At 41.3% G+C, this 22,997-nt stretch overlaps 1 protein-coding gene across 1 annotated transcript in view; it reads right to left on the bottom strand.

Moving 5' to 3' along the window:
• Positions 1 to 471: 471 nt before the first annotated feature.
• The window catches only part of XPO7 (exportin 7), a 34,775-nt gene continuing 12,249 nt past the window's right edge, over positions 472 to 22,997 (bottom strand). The window contains exons 10-27 of the mRNA XM_025044192.1: positions 22,095 to 22,267; positions 19,675 to 19,868; positions 19,157 to 19,262; positions 16,965 to 17,100; positions 16,393 to 16,466; positions 15,165 to 15,245; positions 14,160 to 14,223; positions 13,641 to 13,749; positions 12,631 to 12,737; positions 10,565 to 10,653; positions 9,743 to 9,850; positions 7,446 to 7,528; positions 7,031 to 7,245; positions 6,678 to 6,816; positions 4,810 to 4,970; positions 3,771 to 3,869; positions 3,067 to 3,194; positions 472 to 2,068 (exon numbers count right to left, since the gene is read on the bottom strand). Coding sequence (XP_024899960.1) covers positions 1,975 to 2,068; positions 3,067 to 3,194; positions 3,771 to 3,869; positions 4,810 to 4,970; positions 6,678 to 6,816; positions 7,031 to 7,245; positions 7,446 to 7,528; positions 9,743 to 9,850; positions 10,565 to 10,653; positions 12,631 to 12,737; positions 13,641 to 13,749; positions 14,160 to 14,223; positions 15,165 to 15,245; positions 16,393 to 16,466; positions 16,965 to 17,100; positions 19,157 to 19,262; positions 19,675 to 19,868; positions 22,095 to 22,267 — 2,160 coding nt within the window. The 3' untranslated portion in view covers positions 472 to 1,974. The remainder of the gene's footprint in view (positions 2,069 to 3,066; positions 3,195 to 3,770; positions 3,870 to 4,809; positions 4,971 to 6,677; positions 6,817 to 7,030; positions 7,246 to 7,445; positions 7,529 to 9,742; positions 9,851 to 10,564; positions 10,654 to 12,630; positions 12,738 to 13,640; positions 13,750 to 14,159; positions 14,224 to 15,164; positions 15,246 to 16,392; positions 16,467 to 16,964; positions 17,101 to 19,156; positions 19,263 to 19,674; positions 19,869 to 22,094; positions 22,268 to 22,997) is intronic.

Here is a 22,997-nt window from a genome sequence, read left to right as displayed (position 1 = left end):
CTGGGCTTTGTGCCATTAATACTTCTCTGCTGGCTGCTGTGTTATCACCTGGAAGCTAGTAAAGAGGTAGAGTGGCTTCACTTTTGTAGCTGTGGACAGCAGCATATATGTGTAAATATACACACAGTTTCCTTACATACACAACCCCTCACATCAGTATCGGTGCACCAGACTCTGTAAACATTTTTCAGTGCTTTTTGTTTTTAAAACTTGCGTCAATATAAAGTTTGTTCCGAATATTATGAAAAATGTACATGAAGTCTTTACTGCAGATTTTTAAAGACTGCGTATTAACTAATCAATCAGGCATTTAAAAGAAACTCAGTCAGACTGAGTCCAATGAGAAACAAGATAATTTTTCAAGGTCCCTGTCATCCACTGGCTTTTAAGAATGCATGTTTCAACTATCTTCATGTGTTTTGAATGAGACATGTCCTTCCAGACACACTAGACTTGATTGCTGAAACCGGGTCAGTAGAAACCATTGAAGTTTATTGGCGGTCACAATGCTTACACTGTATGCAGCAAACACCCTTACAAGTCTATCCGCAACCTGATCACGCAAGAAAGGATTCACCACACAGTCGCCAGAGGAGAAGGAAGAAAAAATTAACAGGCTTGTTTCTGGGGGTAGAGGAGAGAAATAAAAATAAAACCTAATTGATGAGTGTCCCATGGGCAAGAGCTGAACTAGAGATGCGTACAACTAGCAGCAACGATTGTGGAAAAAGTACAAGGCAAATAGCTTTCTCCATTAATTTTCCTCTGTAGGTTATTTTTTTTAAATATTCAAAACATTTATTATGGTTTTCATTTTATAAAAATGTATATTTTTAAGGGGGTGGGAGAATGTTAAATACTTCATGCTAGGCAGACCTTGTTATTAAGAACCCCTCCGCTGTAGTAACTTCCTCCAGTTCATACATTCATGAGTGCAGGGTACATATATAAATATCCACACGCACGCATCCACACGCACTGCCTCAAGGGCTGGGGAAGACTAAAAGTTATTGGCCACACGCAGCTGGGCCTCTGCTGGACTCATCCAAATCACTCCACAGGAGAGCAACTGGCTCAATCCCTTCTCTCGTCTCTACCGTTACAGAGACCAAGAACCCTAAGTCATAGAGTTATATCCGACTTTTAAAAGCAAGAGGCATCTGTCTGAGGATGAGGGTGAGCAAAGTGGGAAAAAGGATGAAGCTAAGAACACCAAACAAACACTTTTAGCTGGAGTTGTCTGTCACCGTAAGAGGCCGAGGGACCTTGGGCAGCATCTATGGTTGAAGGGGAGGGATGGTGCTCCGCATGGCTTAGAGTTCCTAATAACAAGGGTAATACAGTAACAGGAAGTGATAATTTTGGGGGCAAGGAAAGGGCAATAAGAAAAAATATACATTTGGAATTTTTACTTTTTTTTTTTGCCTCTCTACACTGTGTCACTAAATATATCTCTGCACGTTCACACATCCTCGTCCAGTAAAGCTTCAGGCCACCAGAATACACATTTTTTCCTCACTTGCATACACAACCCCTTACATCAGCATTGGTGCACTAGACTCTGTAAAAATTTTTCAGTCACACTTTGTTTTTAAACTTGAGTCAATATAAACCTTGTTCAAAATGTTATGAAAAAATGTACATGTTTATACAAGGCAGGTTGTGGCAGGACACTGGGGGTTCTCCCCCTTTGGGTGGCCCCAGGAGAGGGGGCTGGAGTCTCACATATTTGTGTCTCTATCTCCTCCCACCACCCTTCCCACCCCATCCCCCAAGAACCAGCAGCGCCCTGCCCCCTAGTGAGTGCACTCACACCCCTATTCCCTGGGGAAACAGCTAGTTGACCTTTGCCATTTTCTCCACACCCCTGGAGAAGGGCGCCAGGATCAGCCAGGCCCTCTCCCTTGTAATTGTTCGCCCCTCTGGGCCAGACCGAAGGGACGCTGCTCTGTACAGGTAGATTCCAAGGAGGTGTCAGCTCATCATGTCATTGCTATTCACGCCGTAAGTGGAGTTCTTCATCGAGTCGTTGACTTCTCGACGGAATGCTGACAGGTTCTGGGTGAACCTAAGAGAGGATGCATGTAGGTTGGGGGAGTTTGGCAGAAGGGAAAGGTCTTTGCCTAAAACGTTTCTAGCAGATAAGTGGCCACTGAGAGACGGAATGTATGAATTGATGGGTTCTGGTTAGAAGGTCAGTAAATGTCAGTCTTTAAGGGACAGTTTGGCTAGTTTTGTGCCCCTTTCTACTTGACAACTCTGTGGTGGGCCTTGAGATCTGGTCACATCTGGAGGTCTAAGGGCCACCTTGGGTTCACGGCAGCACAAAAGGAATCTCATGGACAGAGGCAGGAAGTAATCCGCACAAAGAAAGAGGATGAAGAAGCTATCTCATTTCTTGATGCCAGGAGATTGGTACTACAGAGCTGTGCCCTCCAGTGTGGTAGCTCCTAGCCGTATGTGGCATCGAGCACTTGAACTGTGCCCAGTGCAATCAAGGAACTAAATCAAACTAGATGAAATTTAAAATGCAGTTCCCCAATTGCACCTTAATTAATTACAAATCTCCAAATTGTAAATTAATTAAAATTAATAAATTAATTTAGAAAATGTGACATTCAGTTCAGTTATCGAAGACTTCTAAATATGTTTGGAACAACTTCGGTATGGGAGTCTACTTTGTCAGCTGTAAATTTTATGAAATTTAAATAGAAGTCAAGTATTTCTGATGAAAATTTAGCATCTGAATTGACAAGTATAAAATACGTAGGATGTTGAAGGCTTAACCATAATAACAAGAATGTTAATTCTTAATTTTAATTATTAACTACACATGGGCATGATATTTTGGATCTAATATGTTAAATAAAACATATTAAAATGAATTTTGTCTGTTTCTTTTTACTTTTCTTAGTGTGGCTACTCAAAAATTGAAAATTACTTCTGTGACTTACTTTTCTATTGGACAGCACTGCTTAAATGGCCTCTAAAAGACAAGGAATCTCCTGTTTCAATGATTTGAAAAACAACTGCATAGGATTTCTTCGCAGGGCCATCTATACTCACCTGTCTCTGTTTTTTGTGAGAAGATTTCGCTCTATGCCTTCCATCAGGTTTTCAAAACACAGATGCATAGCCTGCTGCTTCTCTGGTGGCTGGCTGTTCACGATACTGTTCCTTAGGTCAGAAAAATACTGTGGGGCCGGGAGTGAGACGGTAAGGAGAGAAGATGGGAAAGGCAGATTAACCCTCCAGATTAGCCTTCGGTCATCTGTAGGGTTAAAGGAGCATTCTTCTCCAAGAAAAAAATGGAATACTACTAAAATTGGATGGCCTTTTTTTTTTTTTTTAAATTCAAGCAAGCACTTGTAGGATAATGTATCTTTATTTTACTTAAATGTCAAGAATTTAAATTCTGTAAACACTATCATGACCACCTGATCCAGATTCTTTCCGAGGAATCTCTAGACTGACGTGTTTTTTATGGCAGCGCTGGACTCAGACCTGGGTCGCAGGCGCTCTGATCTCCAGGTATGTTCTCCCCTTGTGACACTTCCTCATCCTTTTCCTCTGAACTGCCACGCATGCTGACGTCTAACAGCTAAGTGATTATGTGTTAAAGTGTGAATAAGATTTGCTTAGAAAAATGGTACATGTTCCCTCTCTTTCACCATTGTGGGGTGTTTCTAGAAGTGCTTCTCATAGTGCCCTGAAAAATGCGCACCTACCCCTGCTTCTGGCTCTGGCCACCAGGGAGCTGGCTCTCTCACCTTTTCATTAAGTAGTATCAAGCCCAGTAGCGGTCGGGACATAGACCACTGGTTCCTACAGTCTTCGAAGATGATGATGTTCAGCACCGTTGACAGCATCTGGAAATGGAGAATCTGAGGCAGTGACCTAGTGTGTGGCTACCCAAGATAGAATTCCAGATTCTCAATAGAGGAGTTTACTGGGGTGAAGGGCCTTTTCTGTCTAGGGTAAACCTGACAAATATTTTATGCAGCTTCATTTTAATTTTCTATTACAAGGTAAGTTTTTTTCTAAGACATTTCCTTTCCTATTCTTTAAATTGGTTTGACAATTCATACTTCCCCAGTTCACCCAGATTTGTGAGGAATGGGATGGGTCAAGCAAATGATCACGGTACAAAATCACCTTGCACTATAGCTCCTTGCGCTTTTCTCAGAGGACCCAGCTTTATAACATTTTGAGAATGTGACGGGGATGTAAATTATTTCACTGCTTCCTTAGAGAACAATGTAGGCAAAGATGAGATTGGTTGAAATCTAAGTAATTCCATTGATTCCATTTCCTTATCTATTTTTATCTAGTATATTTCTGTACAGCTTATTTTTGAAAAGGTACTGCATGCAAATGAAATGATGGCAAGCGTGCGGTTTGATCTCTGTGTGGTTATTTCCTTTTGTCCTGCATTTTTGTTCCTATTTTGCAAGTGGGAATACAAGCTTCACGGCTGAACACTGCTAACTCATGCTCCATTTACAGCTGTGAGGGAGGAAAGTCACTGTCATGGAAGGAGGATAGCGCTCATGGGATAGGCCCAAAGCACAGGGGTTGGTGTGACACTCACAATCATTCAGAACCTGATTTTTTCAGATTTCCTACGTCTAATGATTACTCAGCACACTCAAAATCTATTGCAATTTTAAGGTACAAATTTCACACAGGCAGCATTAATATGGTGAGGTGCTAGTCAGAATTATTATTTGTTTGGCTTCCTCTCTTTCCTGGAGCGGTTCCTCTACTGTGGGACAGCCCGCACTGCTTCCCAACCCTCACGCTCCTTACCTGCTGGATCATCTCTGGATGCTGCTGCATGATATGCAGAAAGCGGTCACTCTCCTGGTTCAGGGGTGTTGTCCTCTTCTTGGTGCTACGTGACAGCTGCTTAAAGAGGTATGTCACGATGTGGTCCAGGCAGGAGCAGCAGCCTGTACAAACCATGGTGTCTGGAAGCAAGAGGGCAAGGGTGGAACAAAGCAGGGATACTGAGCTGCTGATGGTGACCCGAGCAAACACGGACTGCCCTCGGCTGAGATCCCACAGCCAGTCGGACTGGGAACTGTGGCCCGTTGAGCCACTGCTCAGGATCCTTCCTGTTAACCTCTCACCTTCATCATAAGTCAAAGTCTAAGTTTGAAAGTGAGTGTGTGGTGATAATATAAATAGATATTATTGAAATTATTGACTCATAGTGCTGTGGATGTATGTCTGTTTCATAAAAAATAATAGTTCACATATAGCAAGTACTTTTGTGCCAGATATTGTGCTAAGGACAATATAGATATTATATCTAATTTATCCTCTTGAAAACTCCAGGAGACAGTGTTCCATTTTACAAATGAGTAAAACAAATTTTGGACAAGTTATCTGACTTGCCTCAAGATCACACTGCTAGTAATCGGAAGGGCTATGATTAAAATTCAAGAAGTCTAAGGTGGGAGATGTTATTAAACCCAGCTTAGTATAGCCTGTCAACATCTACAGTTTGTTAGAGTGGGTTATTGTATTCTTTCTCTCTGAAACATCCTGGAGTATGGCAGTGGGGCTGCAGACTCAACGCATTTCATAAAGGTGACATTACAACACAGCCTGTGGACAGAGCTCTCACCAAGAGAGGCTCTGGCCAGAAGACTAATGGATGAACCAACCCTTAAGAGAGTAAACCATTCTGTCACTATTTGTGCAGAAGTCATCCAATTTCAAGCTATAAAAGAGCCTTCCAAAGCAGGGTCTGCTACCCCGGCTGGGCTGCCCCTGACATGGCTGTGCATCCAGCTGGAGGTAAACGCAGACGTGTGGGGAACTCGCCACAGCAGACAACCCATGTCGTTCTATGCGTTTGCAACGCATCGTGAATACTTTGCAGTTTACTTAATCTTCCTATTTTATGTTTTGCTTAGCCTAATGTATAGATGTATTTTATTCTCTGAACACATACACACCTACTAAGATTCTGGAAGGCAGCCTGGGGACAAAATGGTTGACAGGAACCAGCTGGGGAAGGATGAAAAAACTTATGGAGCTAGAGACCTCTTCCACAGCTTCTACTACCTTAGGATAGAACCCAAACAAGCAGTAATGGCTGAAGGGCCCCCCTGTGATCTCCAGGTCTGCTCGCCTCTCTGTCCAGCTTCATTCCTCTTCTGCGCGGGTGTGCAGCCATCTGGATTTCCAGCTCTTTCTTGCCTCTAGGTGCTAGAACTTGCTGTTCCTGATGTTAGGGAGCCTCCCCCACTAACCTGGTAAAGCCTGTTCAGCTTTTATGTTTACGTGTTGATATCAGTTCTCGGCCAGCCTTCCTTGACCCTACCTCTCCTCAAAACCAGTTTAGGGGTGCTTCCTAAGAGCCCTTCATACCCCCCAACTGTTATTGGGTAGGTAAACAGGTAGTTGTCTATTTACACGTCTGTTTCATCCACCAGAGAGAAAGCCCCTAATGGACAGGACTGTGCGTTATTAATCGCTGTATACTCAGTGCCTAGCACGTGCCTGGTCCTTAGGAGGGGGTCAGTATTTGCTGGATGAGAATGTACCCATGAATTATACACTCTGTTGGTGGGACCAGCTCCTCAAAGCAGATATTGGGGCAGGATTCTCTCTTTCTGTTTAGTTATGTGGTAAAAACTAACCAACCAACCAATCCAGGTGCTTACCAAGTGCAGTGAGTCCTTCAGATATGGAAGAGAGAATATACATGATGACGTGAGGTTCCAGGCTTGCAATGAAGTTCATGTGGTCCTGGGTCAGGACTTCCAGCAGTGAGTAGTAAGACTGGCTGAGCTTGGGGTAGTCCTGTGGGACAAGAGGGTGAAAGTCAGCTTTGGCACTGTCTACCCAGCACGAAGTGAGCAAGGTCTTAAATAAAATGGCTCAGTTACCAGCAGGTGGGAAAACAAAAGACTCAGTTGGAGCTAGCTTATAGTTCTCCAGAGAAACATTCAATCATGGTCTCAGGCCAAGTAAAGATGACATGATGAGGAGCCCGTCAATGAAGCTTAAGGCTTACCAGGAGGTCGCTGTGGGGAATGGAGAGGAGCAGCTTGATGAAGGTCTGGAGAGCGTTGTCCAGGGCATCGTCTCCATAGAGACGGAAGACTCCAAAGTTGACATAACTCCCACTGAGAGCAGCCTTCAGCATAGAGAAGCAGATGGAGATGCCCTTGAGCTTCAGTGCATAGACCTGATCCTTTGGGACCTCTCCTAGTGTCAGGATGCGATTGCCTGAGTAGACATGTGATATATACATTCAATCACACTATAAGTGGTAGTTTATATACCAATTCAACCCTCCTCCTCCAAAGGTCCTTGGTGCCAACACCCTGGCAGTGCCGTCCTGGCTTCTGCATGAAGCCCACACTGCGTATAGTGTAGTGACAGAGCTAGAATTCACTTCGAGGGGCATGTTCCCCTAAGGCACTTACCATACATTGTTATCATCTTGCTGGTTTCTCTGAAGAGTAAGATGCCATTGGGGGAAGAGACATCAAACTGGAGTCGCTGGGATCTGAGCAGAAAACACAGAAGGAGAGAAGTCAGAAGTACGTTGCTGAGACTGTGGTACTTCAGGCTCTCATCTGGGTACCTTGGGTGATTCTTTTTGCACTAATGTGCAGATTACCTGTCCTAATGTGAAATAACCAGGTTAATCAAAAACATAGAAATAGTGAAACAGCTTTTATCCTGAAGACCCAACATGCTAGATTCAAGTTCTGCTGCTCAAATTGAATATATTTAAAGGAAACAAAAAATGAGGCAGCAGATAAAATTATTCTAAAATTCTCAATTTTATTTGATGAAGACAGAGCTTCTATCACCATCACTTCTTGGTAGTACTAACATGTAGCCTTTAGACATTAATGTACATTAACCTTTACAGCTTCAGTGGCAACTGAGGGAGGGATACCACTTTATCAGAAGAGACGATGTAAAGGGCCTGGGCGTGCTACAACACACGTCAGGCAGGGACGGCAGACATTTTAAACGACCTGAGTTTTGAGTTCCTGATTTCCCTAGACCAGAGCAACTCTTCTTTGGTTGGCTGTACCTTTTAATGAGCTTTACTGGCTCTAGTTGTGAGGCCTCGCACCCAAGAGTCCTTGATTCTTCTTTCCTTCCCTCTCCATGCTGATTCCATCAAGATCTAGCTCTGCAATATGCCCTGAATCCATCTACTTCCTCTGTGGTCTACTCTTGCCCCCTTACAGTCCTATTTTTCATGTAGCAGCCAAAATGATACTTCAAAAAAAAAAATTATTTATTATTTATGCCTACAGCACCTGGTCTTCCTAGGTTGTCTCCCATCCAAGTACTAACCAGGCCCGACCCTGCTTAGCTTCCGAGATCAGAATCGGGATTAGCTTCCAAGACCAGACATGGCCGTAGATCATGGACCGTGGCTCCACTGGGATGTGAACCCAGGACTTCTGTGTGTAAAGCAGAAGTGTTAACTGCTACACTATGGAACCACGCCCTAAAACGATACCTTTAAATAATATAAATGAGATCACTTTAACCCCTTGCTTAGAACACTTCAGCAGCTTCCCAGTGTAATAAGAACAAGCGCCCATCCTCCACTATTGCAGTACCATGTCACTGGTCCATCAGGCCCTCTGCTCACCTGCTCGACTCCGCCTGCCATGGCCTCCCCTCACCACCACGCTCCCAGCAGTGGCATTTTTCTGTCTCAAGTCCCAGCAAGCGCATCCCATATTAGGACTTTTGCAACTGTTTTCTGTTTAGAATGCTCTTTCCCCTTCTCTCTGCAGGGCCACCAGACTCTCTCCTGTCATTCATATCCCAGCTTAAATATCATATTCTCTGAGAGGCCTTCTCTGACCCTCTTCTCCTTCAATTCCCCTCTTCTTACCTTATTTTTTTCATAGCCCTTACTACTTTCTAAAGTGATCATCCATACTTGTTTTACTGTCGTCCCCCCAGAATGTAACAAACATCTAAGAGGGCAGAGGTCTGTCTGGCACAATAGCTAAGAAACTGCCCGACAAAGAGTAGAGGGTCTCAGACATCTATTTCATAAATGAGCAACTCTTGACCTATAAGCCTCATGGGACACAATAGACTCTTTGAATGTTACCTACTCCCTCACTGAGGTAGTTTTAAACATTATTCTCTTAGGAGTGCCACGAGAGGCAGATACACAGACCTGAAATCCTAATGAAGTCAAAGTGCTGGACTTTTCTTTTCCTACATCCTAAATTAGTTTTCTTTTTCTCCATCCCTAAATTGTTGGGCAAATCTAAAATTTGGTATTTTGGAAAGTGTTCTCTTTCTTTTTAAGTAAATCTTTACTGATCCTGCTGTAATTTGCCTAACAAATACCCTGCTTAATAGAGGGTATTCTAATGCATACTGTATCCTTTCAATTGTCTCTATGAAATCTGATGGACATGGCATCATTACCAAACGTTGACTTTTATATGTGTGGGCAGGGAAATCAGAATCTTGGTTACCAAATTCACTCCTCTGAGGAATGTATACCTTGAGACTCTTATTTCCTGTAAGCAGCTATGGCTTTGTATGGCTAGGACACTTTTCTTTCAAATAAACAAAAGCAAACTTTTAGAGTTTTTCAAATTTTGATAGCAGTGAACCTTATTATCTATCTTCCACAATCTACCTAAAACACTAGAAAGCAAATTCTCTCAGGGCTGTCTCAAATAAAAGGGCAATTATGCCCTTTGAAAATCATCCTCCTGCTTACCTATTATGAACTAATTCAGCCATCAGCTTGAGCACGGGTGTGGTACAGGCTGGATCATGGTACCATAGCTCAATTGCGCGCTGGAGAATTGGCATGTAGGATGGGTATCTGAAAATGAAAAGCTAAGGACGAATTCTAAATCCACAGAGGTACAGAATTTAAAATAATTTCTCAGCACTGGCCAGGCACAAACTGCCAAATTACAATGTTTTCTAATTTCCTGTCTCTTGCTTGCTGATCGTGGAGTCTTTCTACCAGGTGGTGCTATAGTGACTGTGTGTCCTTTAACATGTAATAGGTGTCTAATAATACATTGTAATTTATATAACAATGCATTTCATATAGTTATTTATCCTCTTATCACTTCTATGATATGATAGGGAATCAGCTATTTGTTACATAATAACTGGAGAAACAGAAGCACTCAGATTTGAAATGATCTGTTCAGGGTTATAAAGTCAGTAAGGACAGACTTTCTAATTCCTAGTAGAGCTGTCTTTTTTTTTTAGTGGATTGAAATGCCTATTTTCCAAATGTAGCAAAATTTACGTGCAATAGTTCCACAGGCATTTATGTCTGGGACACAAAGAGAAGCTGGGAAACCACCTCATTCATTTTCTGATCTTAATGACCAGAGTAGACAGCATTATGTCGTCAGACCACCATGGAATGGCAGCTTATAAGATATGCAGCAGGCATTCTGGGTAACCCTTCATCTCCTTTGAAGCTTCACTTCTCCCTGCCGCCCAACCCCTCCTTCCTGATGACTCCATCACCTATTCACACTTCAGTTAAGGCTTGCTGTGACCCGTGTTAGGATACATCCATTCAAACAGCATCATGAAGCTGGTCTTGGCATTGAAGGCGAAAGCTATTCCTCTCAGGTCTCTTACTAGGCCAACTAGAGTTCGCTGTAGTAGAAGGAAAAAGTATGTTAAAATAGAAGAAAAAGCAAACCTATAACCACCCGATGGGGACTTCACATATCTGTAATAAAATTCTTCCTCCTATCGTTCTACAAATGCTCCTTCCCAAATATTCGGAATCGATCTCTTCCATACTAGAACGAAATCTTTTCATTTGGAAAGTTAGTTTTGGAATGTTGCTATACTAAGAAAAAGGGATGTTTCCTGGCTCATCTCAGCAAAAATAGAGGCTGATAAACTTTTAAGACATTGTGAGAAATCATACGTAAAAAGTGGAAAAGCAAAAAACCTTTTTAAGAGGTAGAAAAAAAGAAAAAAAAGTCCGTACAAGAAGAGGTAGAAGAGCCACATATCCTGAAGGTCTAGTAACACATCTAATGACAGGAAGGTGCCAGCAGCACTACAGGACCTCAGATGCAGATCCTGCCAGAGGAAGGCAATGGAGACCACATAGTGCCTGGAATAAGATGGATGTGTTCAATCTCGGAGTTATAAAGTCTACACTATGCTTGTACAGAAAAAGAGACTGAAGCCAAGAGAGGTCAAATAATGTGCCTTCAGTCATGCCGCTGGGTGGCAGGAGGGCCAGGGTTAGTACTAACAGAACTAAGACTCCAAATCCAATGCTGTCTTTCTCAGCAGAACTTTTACTTGTGGGCTCTGAACAGTATAAGACTGCTCTTAAAAGCTAATAATCACTAGTGGGCTCAAGGAGATATCACATTTGGGATCCTGACTCATTTGTCAAAAATGACCACACTTCTGCTAACAGCCTGCTTTAAGTAAATAGTTCTGACTTCCCTGCTGAGTTGGAGACAGAAAACTAAGAGGCTTTCTAAAGATGAAAAAGAATTTTAGAATGTCAGATAAAATCTTGCATTTTGGAGGGGCGATATCCCTAACTATTTGGTGGCTCTAAGAATTCAGCCTGTGTCATTATGAACACTGCAAAAATGTCCTATAAATATTAACAGCATAGTGTCTTCCGGTTTTGGGACAGAGAGCTAGAGGTAAGGAGAGCAGGTATGCATGAAGTAAAAAGATGAGGAAAGCAAAAATCTAAAAATGACAATTCTGAGAGCCAGAAATCAATAACTAAAGGTAACTTTAAAATTCCATATATATGGAAATTCATAAGCTTTTCCAAATGACTCATGTGTCAAAGAAGAAATCTAAATGGAAATTAGAAAATATAAAGAACTGAATGATAATAAAAATGTTACATATCAAAACTTATGGATTTTGGAGACCTGTTTCACAACAATGTGAATATACTTAACGCTACTGAACTGAACACTTAAATATGGTTAAGATGGTAAATTTTTTTTTTAAACCACAATTTAAAAAACCCAACTTCTGGAATAATATACCTAAAGGGACATTTATAGTTTTAAATGATTACATTAAGAAAGAAGAAGGGCTGAAAAGTTAAGTTAGAACAACAGAATAACCCCAAGGAAAATATACTGAAAATAAAGATTAAGAGCAAAGATTAACAAAATAGAAAATATAGATAAAACAGGGCTAAAATAAAGTAAAAAAAAAATTTTTTCCTTTTGTAAAGACTAATAAGACTAAGAAATCTCTGGCAAGACATCTAGAAAAAAGAGAGGAGACACTAATAAGGAGTATTAAAAATGAAGAGAGGACATAGAATAAAGATACAACAGAGATTAAAAGAGCAATGCAAAAACTTAAAATAACTTTGTTACTACATTTGGAAACTCGGGCAAAAAAAATTCTAGGGGCTGCTTAAGAACACACTTTATCATAAAAACAGAGTTTACAAATCTATACTAGCTCTTCTATTTCAAAATCCCAAGAGTCTAGGAGATTACAGAAAAAGCTAAATCAGCGGAAAATTTCTGGGTAAGCACTGTTTTCTGTACTGCTAGCTAAGCCAGTCTCTATCAGGAACTGCCCTCAACCAGAAGCTGATCAATCAGTGGGTGAAGGACTCACCTTCGCCTCTTGCTCATTGAAACTATTCGTGCTAAACATCTGGGCTACAGCCTCAAACGCTGCTGTGAGTGGAAGCATGAATTGTTCATACTGATCTTCATCCTCTCCTGTAAAGGAAACAACCAGGGTGTGACCCCAATATACCAAGTTAAAAGTTGTGTGTGCATGGAAAACAAGATGGTTTGAAAGATGAGCAGATCCAAGGGTAACTCAAAGGGCTCTTTATCACCCAAACAGGTATTAGTAATTTCAGAATAAAATATCTATATAGAAACAATTTTTAAACTAGATAACATCTCCTCTGGAAATGTTCAAATTTTTTCGATACCGAGCTAAAATATTAGCGATTGATATGTGTATAAGGTACTATGTTATGTATTTATTTTTCCTTAGGTGAGAACTACAGTCAGCTGAGAAAGGACTGTATATGCAAACTAGGTGAGACTTGAACTTGAATCAGGTGTGTGTGGAGGCTTTATTCATACTTTTTCATAAAGTCATTTTAGGATTAAATTTAAATAGCTCAAAATTATGATGAAGCCATTCTGCTTCATTTATTAGTTCACTCCAAACTGCTAATATCACAACTAGAGCTACACAGTGGGTGCTATGCCCTCCGGTTCATAGTGCTACCGAACTGGAAATAAAACGTTGTGTTGGCTGTCTCAGGTGGGTTGCACCTCTGTAGGGTGTAGGGGTTATCTGGCCAACAAGATGCATTTAGGAAACTCAATTTCCAATTCTCTTATTTTACAGATGAGAAATATGAATAGAATTTTAAAACCACGGCACATTAGCTGAAAACTTTAGGCACATATTTAATTCTCTTCCAGTTACAGGGACCACAATAGTGTTACCTATTCTTGGTGAAATCAGACTGTTATTTTAGATAGTTTTGTTACTGTTGAAACAACAGAAAAGTCCTCCCCCACATCTAATTTTCTGTCCTCAAGTAAAAATCTAGAACAGCACCAGGTTACTTCATGAGCCTCTAGGATTTGATGCAGTACCTAAATCCACCATGAGGAGACGCCCAAGTGCTGTGTAGAAGGTCGTCCGACACCGCATGTCTGTCAGGTTGGACTGATTGTTAATACCCAAAAATGAAAAGTGCTCGCTCTATAGAAAAAAAAGAACACAAGTTAAAATGATAAAAATATGGGTTAGAGGCAGAATGAAAGCCAGTAATTTTAGAATTTCTGAGCCCTTTCAAGTGAATGGCTACATCGTCATTCTTAAAGGGTATAAGGGGTATTCAAAAAAATTTTTTTGGATTACTGCTATTGTTATGTATAACTAATTGATCTTAGTATGAATGACAGTAGGTGACTTCGCCATAACTCAGACCATCCGGATCCCTTAGGAGCAGCTCTGATGACAGGCAGTGTAATCTGGCAGTATGATGGGAGTCAGGGAACAGTCTTTGGCTGTAGCAGCACCATGGACCTCAACTTAACCTTCTTTGCATGCTGAGAAAGTGTGTGGGTGGCTAGACAGGAGAAGCAGGAAGAGCTGCTAAAACCACTCACCGTGTGATTGTTCAGCATGAACTGTACCGCACTAAGCTTCACTAGTTTCCTTACACTACTGTATGTAAAGGCAAAGGAAGGTGGTCAAGGAAAGCGTGATGCAAACCAAGAATCTTTAACGCAGCATGAAACCTTCTAGGATAAAGTATAGTTTCTTAACTATGAATTCCATACTCAGATAATCTTATTTTTCTTAACCACCTGAGTATTGACACTGCCGAAAAGAAAAAAATGTGTTCTCTTCTAAGCAGTATTTAACTGATCAATGCAAGACTATCCAGACCAAACTCCTATCTGTAAGAAAATAAATAAAAACCCAGCTGTTTCCTCCAAGAATGATGAATATCCTAGAGTAACTTTTCTCAACAGGACTTCTAAAAGAAAACTAAGCCCTAAAGCCCTGCCTAAGGCATCCACTGTGTGTGGAATTAACTTTCTCGCCTATGCATTTAGAATAGTACTAGCTATGTACAGTCTTTGGGAGAACTGAGAAAAGTCACTTAAATAATATTTTTAGGGTTTACTTCTCTTACAAACCACTAGTTGTGAAAGGCTGTCTTACAGCAATTCAAACTTTAGAGCAGATCTAGTCCAAGCCAAGAGGAAGTATAGAGCCACTTTTACTGCAAAGTTTGTAATTAGGGTGCTGTTGCCAACAGGCCGATAGCCAATCAAGATGGATTTTGCCACCACTGAGGATGCTAAAATCTTGGCCATAAAAAGTGTGTACATATCGGACAGATCTAGTGGGTATTTCTGGATCTTAGAGATAACCAGGGACAAATCTGTAGTAAATTAATAGCTTGTGGGCTGGCTCAATTTTGGGGTCTGGCATTATTCCTGAATTCTGTGTGGGCACTGCCTTTGGCTCTTAGGAGAAAGGAAGATACTTAAGTACATATAAACTAAATTAAAGTGGAAACAGCAGGCGGCCATGATTTCTAAGCTGGTGGGTGGCACATCATAGTCCCTGTCGTGCACAGAAGCTGGCTTAGAAAAGGATATCCAATGGAGAGGTCATTGAGAAGCTGTAGCGTCTTGGAGGTGATTGGCTCGCAGCGGCCCCAGTACTTCAGGTTGGTGATGCTGGAGGACAAAAAAAAAAAAAAAAGGAAAAGACACTTTTGATTTGCCTGGTTTCCTTGAGGGTTGGGAGAAGAAAATCATCCATCAAGAATCACCACACATCTGCATCACCAATTCACAGACATCACAACCACAAAAAATGGGTATAAAATCTCCGTACTTACATTTGGTTGACTAGAAAAATTAGCCTTCAGATAATCTTCACTACTTGGTTCCAAAGCTACACTGGCCCATACCCAGGCCCTTGGAATTCTGGGGCACTCCAGGGCTGATTTCTGCAGCAAGGGTAAGAGATTTCTGCGGCAGTGATAACATGCAGACGTATGCAATTCTGCACCTGCACCATCCACTGTCAGCTGCAGAATTCTAGTAGCCCTTGCTTCTGGGTTCTTGGCTGGCAGAGTCCTTTAGACCCCCTTTGCTTTTTTTCATATTAAATTATTAACCAGCTCATGGATATGAGTGTTTAGGATTGAGATGGCTGGAAGGAGGCAAAATGTCACTTTGCACACAGCCCTGGGTAATTTGGCTCCTAGTGTGCGCTTTGATAAATTGAACTCCTAAAAAGGGAAAAATGTAAACAAAGGGGCACAACTTAAAAAAAAAAACAACAACAGAAAAAAGAGCCAATTAGGAGCTCCAACTTTGAAGACAGGTCAAACAATAGCACTACATTTTGGAGATTAAAGACTCTCAAAGAGCGTGATGCTACTTGAAAGGAGTAAGCCTGTTTTAAAGTGGGGCTTTCCTCCTGGGAGGCACACCTAGAGGAAATCAGCAGAAAGTGAATGCCCACTCTGGGCACCCTGGCAGCAGGGTGACTGATTGGGTGATAGGCTGAGCACCAATCACTGGGGCGGAAGGGCCATTTCACTAATGCCATGACAGGATTTCACCCATGATTCCAGAGGCTATGGATGAGATTTCACGTGAACAAAATTAAATCCTTGCCTGTAGAAGCCTGGAATGCTCTGGGGCCGGGCCATATCTCTAAGCACAGCTTGTCACACACTCAAATGCACAATTTTCTGACGCAAACGATCAATGCTGGAATACCAAGGCACTGGCAGCAAAATGCCAAGATCACATTTTACAGTTGCAACAGGATTGCAAGGGATTCTTGCTGATGGCAAGCCAAAACACTTACATTTTTCCAATGAAGACACTCAGGACCATGGTCTCATCATTTAAGCCCAGAACTTCTGAGAGTCGTCGGTACAGCTGGCGTTGTGTTAAGGGAAGAGAAAGTAACCAGAAAATATACATTAGAAAAATCACATCCTGGTACTGTTTTTGTCTTCATTTAGGGGTAATATGTGGGAAGAAAATGGATAACAATGCTGGCGGAGCCATGAGCTAGTTTCTAAGTGTTGCTAAACAGTAGATAGATGCTGACCCATCTTACCAGTGCCCTCCAACCCGGAATTTACAAAAAGGCTGTCAAAACCTTCTGCTGTTCTGAACATCAATTCGGGTACGGAGACTGAGAAGTGCCAATTCTGAGGACACCAACAGATGTTCTGACTGGCCGTTTGTTAAATATATGGCACACTACAGACAGGGACCCAATTCTCTGATGAGTCTCCCCAGATTCTACAGACTAAGATCCTGATACATAAAACCTGGAGGCTGCATGTGAACTGTTACCAGCCATTTCCCTCAATCAGCAATTCCACAAGCAGAAGGGAGAACCAACGGAGCCAAATGAGAGTCTGTTACCTTAGAGGATTTTTGCACCTGGTCCCCAATGTAGATCTTACGAAACTGTTCAAAAAAGCTCAGCATGGCCAGTTCTAGCTTCTCGTTGCCTGCCTGAGCCAAGCGAGAATCTGTTAGGTTCATCAGCTGGAGCACCCTAGAGGGAGAAGAGCAATGATTCTCTCAACAGCAGGATATCCCGGTCACTCTAGAAATAGTCGTACATGTCTCTTCTCCCTCCCATCCTATCTGAAAGGCATCCTCTGCAGGCTCTAAGCTCTGTGGAGAAAACAAAATTCTCCCCTTCTGCCCCACAGGAACCACAGCTGAGGAATGTATATGAATGACTAGTTAGGTGTTTAAAACTTCCATTCAATGAGATTGTACACTGAAGAAGAACTTGTAATTTGCTTAAAAATAGTGGAAAAAATACAGGTACAACAATAATGGTCATCCTTGATATTTCTGTGAAACTCTGAGTAAAGCAATTTATTTTCTGAATCCCAGCTCCTCATCTGTAAAATGAAGGAGACTAAACTAAACCAGTGATTCTCAATCTTCTTTCTCACAGAGCCATGAAAGGAATGGAGACACATGCAGGACGATGTTCACAGGTGGTAACGCTTCCAGGGACCAAGAGCAGATATGCTACCTGTGACTTCATCCTTTTTCCCTGCACCCATCCCTCCAAAAGAAAACACTGGAATGCGAGTGAGTGAATGCTGGATGAATAAGAATAATGTTATAACAAGTGAGTCATGTGACATTTTGATATCGTGAGAATAGGTAACAAACTATTTGTGACATATCATGAGCGAATTAAACTCAGTAATTGTGCTGCAACACTCAAGTTGAGAGCTGGTACACAAGACACTGTCTAAACTCAATTTATATTGTGACACACACAGTATCACACCAGGCTGCAGAATCAAAGAGGTATGAGATGTCATCCTTAGTAAATCTTCGCTTGACTCTTCAAAAATGCCAGTGTAACGTGCTGTGCAAACTTTTGTCAGGATTAAGGCACGTAAGGGCAGACAGGCATCTGATAAACAAAATGGAGGTGGAAAGAGACAAACAAGGATTTTCAGAATAAGGACTATGGATTGAAATGTCTGGGGACCCATAAATTCTATGTTCATTTCTGAAGAGAGCATCGGCAAGTTTAGAACCCTTCAAGGTAGCAGGTCTCTGAAAGGCCACAAAACCATTTTTTCATAAAAATACTAAAACATTATTTACCCTGTCACTCGCATTCTCACATGAGGGTGCAGTGGGGTTTTCCAGAGGCTACAAGGTATGTGATATCACGACAGACTGAATGAAGAAGCAGGTATGAGAATTCAGCTGACTTCTACTATCCCAGACATTAGAACAAACCCACTTTTCTCATTTTTTGGAAAATATTTATTTAAAAAAAATTATGTTGACATGTAATGGGGCTTACTGTTATTTTAAGATGAATTAATAAATGTTTAAAATTTCTCAGTTTTACTTTCTAATACCATAAGCACTGTGTCTTGCATTAAACAGAGGCTCTTTGAGATCCTCAATACTTTTTGAGAGAGTAAATAGTCCTGATGAAAAGGTTTGAGAACTTCTGCTGTAGGTCATTAAAAAAAATCCCACCTTTTTATTTGTATGTTAGGTAAATATTTTTAGAAATCACTGAATGTGCATTTATAGGTTTTTAATAATATGAGAATCACACAGATACAAAAAACTTGAAATCCTGTAGGTGGAAAAGCGTGCATGGTCAAGAGATTTGAAAGGCTGTTGAAATTATAATTCTGTTTTTGGGGGACATTTGAAGAACCACAGCTTCCTATTAGATTTACTCTGATCTGGCAAAAGCAGTCCATCTTTCATTAACTCTGAGGTACTGTTCTTAAACAGAACTAAAAGCTACTCCCCACTTTGGTTTTTCTAATTCTGTATCCATCAATTCCTTGTTAAATTACTGCGAATGTTTTTTGTTTTTTAGTAAGGACTGTAGGCAGAATTCTCACTGTACTTATAAAAGGTCTGAAGTTGGACCTGTAACAGTCCTTCATTTTCACGGGCAATCAGCTTCATGAGATTACATTCTATAAATGGGGAGGGAAGCGTTAGCAGAAGCACGTCAAGTTCCTGTGGTCCCAGAAACCAAAAGGCAGTGGAGATGGGGGCAGGGTTGCAGCAGCGAAATGGGAAGGCTCTGTGGGAACACTTACCGACAGACAAGCTCGCCATCCATAGCATCTTGCTCATCAGTGCTGGCAAAAGAGACCCGGCCACCTATTACTGCGCCAATGATGTAAACCAGCCATGTCAGCCTCCCTGCAACAGGAAGAAGACCCGTTAGTGTCATCTCCAGTGATAATTTCATGAAGAAATCCCTCACTGTGAGGTTCATTTCTTACTATGCGCTTCTTTAATCTTCACTATGGAGAAGCCATAAAGTCTTACTTTTCCTACGGAGTATAGTTACCTTTCTGTGATGCCAAGGGGGAAATTCATTAGCTAACCAAGGTTCCCCTATCAGACAAGGCCATTATTTTTAGAGTGTAGTACTTTCTTAAAGTTAAACACGCCTATTGCAGTTACTCTTCCCTAGTCCTCTGTGGCATTTAACAAATAATATTTTGTGTATATGGAGGTAACTGATAATGGAAGACTCCTTTTGGAGGTGGCAATAAGTGGAAGGGTACTGAGAGCACCTCCCTGCACACCTGGTCCACTGTCCACTTACCTTCCTGCACTGCAATATCCATTGGGCTTGCGCTGGCACTCTGTAGCAGCTCCTGATAGGACTGGGCCGACTGGTCAAACAACTGCACGAGGAGCGCACACGTCTTCTCGTATTCACAACGTCCAATTGTAGACAGCTGGTCCAACTGCTGCTGGACCAGACCTGTATCCTCCAGAGGATCTTCCAGTCCATCTCTACTCCCAAGGGAAGAAAGAGGGCACCTCTCTTAAAATATGCCTATTAATTTCACCACTGCAGCAGCTTGCTTTCTTCTTCATTTAGCCACTATTTCTAAGAGTAGAGGCCTATATCCCAACACTATTTTTAACCAAGGAAAGAATGTCAAAAAAGTTAGAAGGCAGATGTCTTCACCCTAGCATCAGTCTTCCTTAAGAATATTCTGCTTTTGGTCTTTAATCTTTCAGTTTGAATTTCCAGTCTTTAACATTTGTCTGCCTTGATCCCTTCATCCCTATGCTTCTCACTCCTAGGAGTTCTGGGCTCTAAGCTTCTCGCTTATTCTCGACTATACTAAACTTTAGAAAGACAGGTATCCCATTTCTTGAGTAAGGCTACTATGTTCAGATGTGTTTTGCAATTCAGAAATATTCAGATTTTATGGAGGCAATACGATGCTTTTGCCATGTAATATGAATCCTTAATGGGCTCTGTGGTATGTCAAATATAATATTCCTATGGCGAAATGTATAAAAATTATGAAGTCATACCAAGTAGAATTTTTTAAAAGGCTATAAATGGTCTCATACCAGTGCATGTCAAGTTTTGCCACCAAATGAGTTTTGGTGCCAAATTGATAAGAAAATTTAGTTTTCATATCATGGATTTCAGAGCTGTCGATGAGGCGCTGTGCATCTATAACAGGTCTTGTCTTGCCTACTGGTTCCTACATTTAAAAATCTTGTCATATTACAAGCTATTATTATATCACAGCATGACAATCCAGCAGCAGCCACCACCAACACCAATGCAACCAGCAGTTCATAGTTGTGTGTGTGTGTTTACCATGATCCACATGCTGGGCTGGGATACAGTAATTTAATCCCCACGACAACCTTGCTGAAGAGTACACAGCTATTAGCCGACTATCTGGGCCCAGAGCCTATGCATGTAACCACTCCCCACCCAACAGTCTCACTGAAACCAGCTGAATCCTCAGCAACAGAAACTGTGCAGCTAACAAAACAATTCCTTCTAGTGGGCTTCGTGAGTACAGATTTTGAAATGATGCAAGTCAGAAACAGTTGAGATTATAATTCTTATAACAATTAAATGCACTTGACTCTGAACAAATTAAGAATCCGGCTTAAAAAAACCCCTAACCTTCAGAGTTCATGTAAATTCTCCTGAAAAACAGCCAATAAAAAAATATATAAGAGTAGTCTTAAAAATTCTCATACAAGAAAAAAAAATCTGTAACTATGTATGGTGATGGATGTTAACCAGACTTATTTTGGTGATTACCTTGCAATATATACGAATATTGAATCATTAAGTTGTACATCTGAAACTAATGTAAGGTCATATGTCAATTATATCTCAAAAAAAGATTCAATACGGTCTCAACAGTGGGCCCTAATCCAATAAGACTGGTGTCCTTATAAGGAGAAAAAACAACAGAGATATATATCTCTGTGTGCACACACAGGAAAGGCCATGTGAGGACACAGCGAGAACGTGGCCATCTGCAAGCCAAGGAAAAAGACCTCACTAGAAAGCAACCCTGTTTGCACCTTGATCTTAGCCTTAAAAGCCTCCAAAACTGTGAGAAAATAAATATCTGTGGTTTAAGTCAAGCCCTCCACCCTCTAAATAACACAAATAAGAAAGGTCTCTAAAACAAACAAACAAACAAACAAATAAACTTTACACGTCATTTTTGAAAGGGTCTGACATTTCTTTAGCTATAGGTTTCTGGTCCAGTTAATAACTAGGGTAGACAGAAACCACGTGTTAATGTGATACAATCAGCGATCAGCTGCCTAGAATTCTCACAGCTTCTAGTAAGCTCTGGATTGTGTAATCTTATTCATTTACTTACTACTTAGGAGTTCACATTAAGCACCTATAGCTTACGCAGTACAATTCTACAGCCTATAAAGGTTTGTTGTTTAAAGAAAGTCAGTGGCAAGGACAAACATTATACTGACATACTTTGTATTTAAAGATATTGCTACTGATGGCGGTATGGTGAGAGGGGGATGTGAACAGGATATTAAAGAGAAAGACTCTGCTTTCAGACTATGCTATCTGCTGTCGTGAAAAAAAAATGATCATTCATAGTATTAGCTCCAGTAAGACTCCTATCAAGTACATTTTTGCCCACTGGGTGTCTGATCTCTGGCAAGTCTGACACCAGGCTACTAGTGGGTGAATGATGGAGGCTGTCCCAGTGTCCTTACCTCAATATGATATGCACAGATTCCAAACGGGATGTGATGTAGGCTTTGGTGACTTCAGGAGTATAAGTTTCCAGCATGTGGGGCTCTGTGGCTTTCACGTATGGCACAGAGGCTGCCAGCCGCTGCCATAGGCTCAGGAGATAGTGCACACTATTTGGGGCAAATTCCCAGTGCTAAGGAAAACCAAAAGAGCATGAGGGATATTTCTCATTTTTGTATACAATATACTAGTCCCATGTCACTCGACACAAAGGATAACGAATCCCACCCCCCTCACCCCAAAAAGATGATAAATTTTTATGGGCTTTGTTCTGTGTATGGCAACTGGCCTAATGTGTGTATTAGTATTTCACAGATCAAGCACCTAATGAAAAGAGCTGTTCTATGCTTGATGAGTAAACCTTCCCGCAGGGAAAACCTTGTGTAAGTGGTTCTCAAACAGTATGCATGAGCATCACCTAGAGAACTTTTTAGAGATAGAGACGCCAGGGCTCCACCCTGGACCCAGCAAACCAGAATTTATGGGGGTAAGACCCAAGCACCTGTCTTTTTCATCAAGCTCCCAAGATGATTTTGATGCAAGCCATAAAATTTGAGAACCACAGCCTTAAATTATATGACTAAGAAAGAGAGGGTATTAACTCTTTACTCTTCTGTCTAGCATTCTGTTCCAATCTTGCCTTTTTGGGGGGTGATTCTGAGGGGATTCTCTCTGCTTTGAATGTAATTATCCTTGCACTTCCCACACGTTCCTCTCACAATACTCCTTGCACTTCTGTAATACACACAAGTGGGCTACAATAGAAACTACTCTGCAGGGTGACCCTATATGTACTTATATTTGCCTTTGTCAAAAAAAAAAAAAAAAAAAAAAAAATTTTTTTAGGGGGTAAAACACAAACA

This window comes from Pteropus alecto, unplaced genomic scaffold, assembly GCF_000325575.1.
Source record: "Pteropus alecto unplaced genomic scaffold, ASM32557v1 scaffold160, whole genome shotgun sequence".
In the NCBI taxonomy this organism is placed as follows: Eukaryota; Metazoa; Chordata; class Mammalia; order Chiroptera; family Pteropodidae; genus Pteropus; species Pteropus alecto.
The sequence above is the reverse complement of the archived record's forward strand: the minus strand, read 5'-3'. Positions and strand labels throughout refer to the sequence as shown.